The sequence below is a fragment of the Melampsora larici-populina genome, assembly GCF_000204055.1.
Source record: "Melampsora larici-populina 98AG31 unplaced genomic scaffold MELLAscaffold_1, whole genome shotgun sequence".
NCBI lineage: Eukaryota > Fungi > Basidiomycota > Pucciniomycetes > Pucciniales > Melampsoraceae > Melampsora > Melampsora laricis-populina.
In genome coordinates this window covers 1,594,090-1,602,323 of record NW_006768765.1, presented here as the reverse complement: position 1 = coordinate 1,602,323, position 8,234 = coordinate 1,594,090, and the positions used below count along the sequence as shown (strand labels likewise).

General features: G+C 44.1%; 2 protein-coding genes across 2 annotated transcripts; both read right to left on the bottom strand.

The window, feature by feature from the left end:
* Positions 1 to 2,393: 2,393 nt before the first annotated feature.
* MELLADRAFT_124484 (uncharacterized protein) lies at positions 2,394 to 2,702 on the bottom strand (the record flags this gene model as incomplete). Its single annotated transcript, XM_007403560.1, has 2 exons — positions 2,394 to 2,618; positions 2,700 to 2,702. 2 exons carry the CDS (start codon positions 2,700 to 2,702, stop codon positions 2,394 to 2,396), a joined length of 228 nt encoding a protein of 75 aa, XP_007403622.1.
* Positions 2,703 to 5,880: 3,178 nt separating this feature from the next.
* On the bottom strand, positions 5,881 to 8,219 carry MELLADRAFT_86906 (uncharacterized protein; the record flags this gene model as incomplete). Its single annotated transcript, XM_007403559.1, has 8 exons — positions 5,881 to 6,221; positions 6,295 to 6,607; positions 6,674 to 6,838; positions 6,913 to 7,020; positions 7,090 to 7,637; positions 7,704 to 7,760; positions 7,822 to 7,901; positions 7,972 to 8,219. The coding sequence occupies 8 exons, from the start codon at positions 8,217 to 8,219 to the stop codon at positions 5,881 to 5,883; spliced, it is 1,860 nt and encodes a 619-aa protein (XP_007403621.1).
* Between the last annotated feature and the right edge of the window lie 15 nt (positions 8,220 to 8,234).

The following is an 8,234-nucleotide window of genomic DNA, read 5'->3' as shown; positions in this document are numbered from 1 at the left end:
GTATGTGATAATCCATTTAACTCATAACATTAATTTCATTGCAATTTAAAAGGTTCATCTCTCCCTTGCCTAGTTTATACTAGGTGAGGGAAGGTCAATAGCGGAAGGTAGGACCCGGAAAGGAGAGTTCCATTGTTGAACTCTCCTTTCTGAGCCCTGGGTTAACTGCTGGTTATCTGTCTGAAGGGGGTTTAAAATGGTGAAAATCTTCTTTGCATCCACTGTTGTCCTAATTTTTAACCCACCCTTGTAATTTCTTTTGTACTCTTTTTATGAGTGTGCTTACTTCTCTCCATTGACCTGTTGGGTGGGTGGGAGGTCACAAATTGATTATTAGTTGTTAATTAGTTAAGAAATTTTTTAAATTGAAAAATGGAAATTGTTAGTTCAAAAGATCGGGATAGAGTTAGTGAAGGAAGTTATCTGGAGAATAGAGGGGAGAAGGGATGGATAGATTCGACAGACTCTAGAGGGGAGTCTGTTGTTGGCTAGTTCTAGTTTCATTCATATGTAATGAGCCTCAGTTTTACGCTTTTTAATCTATCCGCATTTGTCTCAATATCCCCTTCTCATTCTCCTTTTGTATTTCTTCATTACAATGATACTATCCCATGGACAGTTCTTACATTTTGTGCCTCGAGCAAGAGGCTAGGAATTTTTTTTACTTTGATTTTAGATTGATCATATAAATTGTTCACTACACCGTATAGTCTCTAGTAAGTTCAAACTTAAGCAACAACTCAAACCTAAACAATACAAATCTCAAATCTGACTTGTCAATCTCATAAATGTAACACACTAAAATAGAGATTACCCTCCACATATGCCACTTTTTTCTCATCAGTTCACTGAGGAATAAAGTGGTGTGTAAGTGGCTCAACTTCATCTTTACTCAAATCCAGATACTAGATCATCAATTTGTTTTTCTTTATACTACTGTTTCACTTTGTCTAGGCTTGCTTGTGTCTCTCTTTGACCTCAATAGGTGTGATTTTTTCATCTCTGGTGTTCAGAGCCACAAGTCTTACACCCATTTACTGGCTATTATAATTAAGGAGGTTAGATACAATATCCTGTGAAATCAAATCTCACCAGTTCACTGAGGAATAAAATGGTGTGCTTGCTTGTGTCTGTCTTTCATTTTCATAAGTCTGGTTGTTTTTCTTTTCATCTCTGATATTCAGAGATACAAGTGTCAGACCTGTTTACTTGCCATTGTAAGGGTTGACTTCCTATTCAAGGAGTCTTGAGTTTCTTGGACTATTGAAACTGCCTGCAGGTTTATTGTTACAGCACAAAGGTAATGTATGCATGGGTGGTCTGCCCACCAATATTGACAGGGTGCAGGCCAGCCATGGCCTGAATATGGGGAGCCAACATGTCACAGACCCCAGTGGTCTTTGGGTGTTTTTCTGACACAAAACCTATCTGTGATGTAGTGCTTTTTTTGTTTCTTCAAAATAACACCCCTCCAAATGCTAATTTGGAGTGATTGTACCACAGCTTTGTATCAGATGCATGTAATTACATAGTTCAATTTTTTTCTTTTCAATGATCCAATTCTTTTCTAGAGGAAGGCACCTATTGCAATGTAACACATACCACTATGTGTAAAAGGTGAAGAATCACTTGCCAGGAACATCGCAAAGATAAGTATGCTATTGTGCTCAGGTTCATTTCATAGCAAGGTTAATAGAAAGATCAATACAAGAAAGTAACTACTTGGAACTACTTCATCATTTGTTGAGTTGATTACCAAAGACCCAGACACATCACTTCTTCTAAGCTGATTTCCAAACACAACCTCATGCTGACTTGTGTGAATCTCATTGGACTTCAGATACACCCCAGTGACTCAAGGAAAGAGATTTTGACTCACTTCTTGAAGGCACAAAACCAGTTGGTCAAAAAAACCCTAATAGGGTTTGGGCAAAAGGCCAACCAAGTTGTAGCCATTGGTTCTGGTGCCATAGAATTTGTAGGAATTTGGTTGGATTCCGCCAAATCATATCAAAGGTGTCACCAATACCTTTTGCTGAGCTGCCCAGGGCCAACATACAAATCTAGTGATGTGTTGGATCACTAAAGACTTGATACCTGTGACAGGAATCCAGCCACACAAGCAGAGAGGCGTTTGAAAAGCCTGTTTGTTTGACTGGACAAGTTTTACTGAGCTAGTAGGCCAGCAAGCTCAAGGAAGATGCTGGGCTTAGTGTCACACCACACAGCTTCCTTTTCTTCCAATTTTTTTTAAAAAAATATGCTGGCTTTGATATTTCTTGAACAGTGGCTCATCTCCAGTTGTGTTTGAACTGAATTAGATTTCAATTGCAGCTTGGGTCAACAACAAGCAGGGTCTGTCCAAACCCTAATGGAAAGGATTTTAGCTGTATTCAATTACATGTAGGTTTTCCACGTGAACATTTGGGTGTTCCTCTGGCCGAACAAACTGCGTTCTTGCCAATACAATAAGGTCTCCCTTGTTTACACTTCGCGGAACTCTTACCGCATTTGGGGATAAGCTGGGTACCAACTTTGACACCTAAAACTTCATTGGTTGCAGTCAGTGCAATGAGAACCAAAAAGACCATGAGGAGTTTGAAATCCTTTCCAGCCATCTAGATGAAGTAGACATGAGAGTTATGTGTTAATGTTTATGCCTTGCTAAGAAATCATTGTGTGCAGTTTCACAAACTTACCATCTTATTATGTTTTGGATTGTTAAGATTGCTTTGCAAAGATGATAGTTTAAGTGAAGATCTTATACTAGGGGAAATAAAAGGGTTTCAGAGAAAAATGTCAGGTCTGGTAAATGATTTACTTTAAGAGTCAGTGGAAAGATAAGGGAGTGCCTACAAAAATTTAGTATTTGATAGGTAAATGAGATCCGGTCTCAGGTAAGTATAAGTAATACCAGAGGATGATTGATGAGGAGATGGATGAGATTCAGAGAGAGCCCTTTTATAGACAAAAGTGGGCCTCTCAAGGACGGGCAATCATGCTACTCATATCTGGCCAGGCTTCCAACTCACTTTGATGACAGTGTTGACTGCATTCTTAATGATTGGTCGGGATGTCAGCACGTTTTTATACTCATGAGAGCTGGCATCGGGGGTTGGTTGACATGGACCAATAAAGTCATTAGCCTCGCAACCTTCCTTGTATCGCGACAACAACTGACCGTCCTTCTTGCCTTCGTAATGTAACTCATGATGACGACCGCTCTTCTTGCGTTCGAGATGTACATTACGCGTGCTCATGATAAACAGCTGTCGAACTTAGAGACTTCATTATGTAGACTCTCAACTCACGAGCTAGAATGAATCCCGTCGTCACAAAGGCTTTTCAGTCGGGGCGATTGTCTTCAAGGACTTCTTCCCGTAACATCACCTCGAATCGTTGGAATCAACCATATGAGTCATGACCTGGCAAGACTGTCCAATAGTCTTCGCGAAACTCTCACGGTTTGTTTGCTCTTGGTCGTGCCATCAACCTAACACAGCGCAACGACGTGATTGCATGCGTGATCAAAAATGGCAGTTAATAAGAAACCATGCGTGATTTCAAAGTTCGATCGCTATGCCTCTGAAGATGTTCTTAAACCTGGTCTGAACTTATGTATTTGGGCAGCTTTTCCTTGAAAACAGTCGTATACAGCCGATGTGACAAATAATGGTTTTTTATTTTTATTTTTTCCAACTTCCAGATTTTACTGGGTTTTCGAAATGTGGATAAAACGTTTTTTTTTTTTTTTTCCAGTGAGAAAGTGGGAAGGGAACTCTCAAAAGAGTTGACAGATTCCCACGTAATACACATATGTAAGAAGATACATATTACGCAGCCGATGGAAGATCTTCTGGGATCTCCCGGTAAGTTCCGATGATTGTAGAGGTGTCAGTTGGATGCGATTGGCCAGACCTCTCCTGCGAATTCCCTATCCGGTTGTCCCCTTTCCAGCTCGGCAATCCTCCCTCCAATCACCTTTTCACCAATATGCCACCGGTAATCTTCTTTCTCTCGTTTCATCCCCCAATTCTCGCTTTGCTCATGGCTCATGTTGGCTTTTTTCAGTATCGGATTGCTCATCACAGTCCGGAAATCAAACTGGCTGTGGTTCGCTTGGCCCTCACTGGGGTTCGCTTTCAGGACATCTCTAGGACCCTCGGGATGGACCTAGCTCTCACCTCTGTACGTCGCTGGGTCAAACTGTACCAGGAAACTCGGTCAGTCGTAACGAATCCGTTGGATCACATGAATCGTGGTGCACCTTTGATCTTGGGAGGACCCGAGCGACTTTTCGTGCTGGACAGCCTTCGTCTCGACCCGACCTTATACCTCGATGAACTTCAAAGCAAGATTTTAGAAAGGTTCAATAAAGAGGTTTCCATCAAGACTCTGTCGACTGAGCTACGAGACCGTCTGTGTTGGACTCGAAAGAAAGCCCGCACGGTTCATCCAAACCAAAGTTTGGCCGCGCGAGGGGCTTACATGGCCAGAGTCCTCGAAATTGACCAAAGATGCCTTGTGTTTGCCGGTAAGTCCTGGGGTTTGGTTCTGGTTTTTGTTCGGTAGATTCTAATGTGTGATCTTGTTTTGCTAGACGAGACGGCCATTGCGAAGCGGCGTCTGTATCGCGAGTACGCGCGGGCTCCCATTGGACAACGTACGCCCCGCCTCGCCAGGCCAACCCAAGCAGGCCGTTGGTCAGCCTTACCAGCCATCTCGCTTGATGGGTTATTGGCAATCACCATCAAGCGAGGTGGCTATTCTCGCCTCGACTTCGAAGCCTTTTTGGAAGATGACTTGGTAAGTCATTTCGCAACTAAACCATCACATCAGCCATGTCAATTGGATGTCTGATGTGATTGATTAATTTTTAGTTACCGGCCATGAACCCATGGCCGGCTCGCAACTCGGTGCTAGTCTTAGACAACGCGCCTATTCATCACGGCGGATCAGTTGCTGATTTGTGCCAGGCTCGCGGGGTCAGGTTGATTTATTTACCGGCGTATAGCCCTGACCTCAACCCAATCAAGAAAGGGTTTTCCCCTGTCAAAGCGAGCCTCAGAAGGACCCAGGGATTGCAGGGGGCGATCGATGCTGATGGCGAGAGGGCGGTTGTATGGTTGACTATGATGGAAATTTTTACTGACGAGTTGTGCGCCAAGTTGTTCAAGGGGAGTGGATACATGTAGACCAGCGGGATTTCTAAGCGCAGTTGTACCTTTGATCAGCGGGATTTCTAAGCAAAGTTGTACCGTTGTAGTTACCTTTCTTTCCTATTTTGTAACTGCCTGTCTTTTTGAATGCCGAAAAAAAAATAGTTTCAAAGCATCGATTTGAATTACACGAGCCCCAAAGTCCTGTGCGTTTGGTGTCCTCAAAAACATAAAGACGTGGGAGATGACTCCTTCGTCAATGTTCCTCAAGTGTTCTTGAGGATCATTGACGAAGCCATGGGTCCGTTAATGTCGTTAACTTTGTCTTAAAGTAAACGACGTTAATCTTCGACTCTGGTTGATATCATTAAGTGGCACGCCATAATGATATCGATCCAAATAATCGATATCATTATCGGCAACTCAAGTGGTGGGCACGTCCTATCTACTTCGCACTTGGGTCCATCTGAAAAGTTTGAACAATAACGATTCAAATTGAGATTTCAAAAAGCGCGATCAACGCCGTTTACAAATTGCGCGTCCATCAAGGGCGCAGAGGGAAAGAATAATTTTGATTGAAAAAACAACTTGTATCAAGATCAGAGTGATCACTTTGTAAGGGACAACGTGTATTGAGCGTGTATAGAGATAAACAAAGCAAGGAATAAGAATTTTTTTTTTTTTGGTTTCGACTGTGCGCGGGAGTGACTTGTCAATTTAATCAATTTGCAGGAGGTGAATACGAATAGAGGAAATCCGCCTCTTCTGCAGCATCTATGAGACGACTGGCCAAGGAGAATGACATCCCATGACCAGTCAAAACATTAGCCGTCATTTGAACACTTGGCACCAGATCGGTCCAAGAAGAAACTCCCGCGTTGCGCAAAATCGCGCGAGTGGCCAGGTCAGTGCGGGGGACATCGCATTCCAAAAGGAAATCGTCCAATAGGGTGGCATGGGTCACCACAAATTCCACATCCGAGGACAAACCCTCATGCTCGGATTTGGGGACATCGTCCGAGGTGAGGAGTGAAATCGATTTGCTAGGTGTAATGCCTGAGGCTGTAATCAAATTGCATCACATTAGATAAGGGATATCTAAAAGGTATTTGAGGTGAACATCATTCTGACTCACTTCCTTCAGACTTAATTTTCTTGGGCGCAGCCACCGCGTCGCGAGAGGTTGAGGCTTCCAAGGTGCGTTTTGAGGTTGAAGGACTAATGGGTTCTTCCTTGACCTTTTTTTCTTCGGCCGGGGCATTGGCAAAGAAACTGCGTCGATTGCTGACTCTCGAGGTAGTGACGTTGGGAGTTGGCGATGGGACGGGGTAGCGCTTCTTGACACGGTTGTCAATGTTCATGCTGTTATGAAGGACCGTGTTTTTGAACATCTCCCTCTTGTACTCGGCGGTGTTCGGAGGTATCCCGCGGGAGGTGAGCCCATCGCGCTGGAAGGTAATATTAAATGAGAATTGGGTGACCAATGCAAGATAAAACCTAAGGTAAACACTTACCACCGCGGTAGCCCAAATGAACGCACATCGATGCGAGAAACGGTAAAAGAAATTCGGGTCCCATGGGGCCGTTAAGATCGCGCCATCACCGCCCAGGGCTTTTTCGAGATGTTCCTGGTAAATCGTAGCTGCCTCGAGTTCCAAGTCTTTGGCTGCTTTCACCGCCTAGAAGAGATCATTATCACATTTAAAAAGTTAATCCCAGGTATGAGACCATGTCACAGCTCAAAGGTACGTACGGAGGTCTCTTCTTGAGCCGCCGCGGTGGCCTCCTTTGATGCCGCTAGTTCCGCTGCCATCGGGTTGGCCCCAGCGGTTCCTTGGATATAAGCCATCGCGCCAGTAGCCTAGAGGTGTTCATAGCTCGAGTCAGTTACGTAACCCAAAGAGAAAATTCGTTATAGAAGAACACTCACCTGAGCGTTCTTCTTCTGCTTGACTTGCGCCTTCTCTAAAATGATGTTGATATTTCCTTTCGAGCTACGACTTTTGCCCAAATTGACAACAAACTCTTGATATGATTTGAAATCGATTAACTTCGTTTTCTTCGATCCAACGCTGGCATTCCAGTTGAGCAAAGGGGCCAACACGCTGTTGAGAACCACCTTCTTAATCCTGGTGAAATAACGGTCGCACACGTCGCCAACAAACTCCTTCAGCTCATTCAAAGACTTCCCGTACAGGAAGACTTTGAAGTCTGAGGAGTCGATGACAGCGAAAACAGGAGGTGGTGCAGCTCGTTTTTTCGCGGCGGTCACTTTCGAAGTAGAAGAGGATTTAGCCATTCCAGGGGTTACCTCAACGATATCGTTGGTGTGAATCTTGAAAGTGACACCGATAGTGAAGCTTTGGCTTTCCTCCATCAGCCGACGACTTTCCGTTCCTTGACGCCAGAGGCGCTCGAGTGTCGGATGACGCGCTGGGGCGTCGTCTCCGTCTGCAATCAAATACGGCGGATCAAACACTGCAAGAGAAGGAGATCAGCTGCTTGAAACAAAGCAATCGATATGTTCTGAGTGACCAAACTCACCTTCATCGGGATTCTCGTCCTCATGGATGAAATTTCGAATGGGTTCATATGGCATTTCTGGCAAATGCTAATCACAGGTCAGCGTGCGATCAACACCGAAAAACAATTAAGTACTGACTGATATGAGCTTGAAGTCGATATGATGTTCCCAAGAACGATTTGACAGTGACAGTGAAAGTACTAGGTTGATGAATGGCACTAAAGAAAGAGGAACGGGGAATGGGTGAGGGTTCTGGTATGCTTCAGGAACAAGTGAGAAAGAATGAACCAAGCTGTATTGGCTACCGAAAAGTGGAATGAAGGAAATCGACGTGAAGAGGAAAGAAATGGGATATTGGTTGATAACCACGTCTTCAAAGGAATCCAAGAAAAGATTTCGTCATCGCATTTTCTCCCATCACTCGTTCCGGCCGGCGACTCCATCGCAGTGCAGTGGGTGTCTCGTTCGTGAGTCTCGAACGAGGGATTGCCGATTAGAAAACCTGCTCGGACGAGGAATAAGTCATTAGAGAGCATGGTCGCAAGATTGAT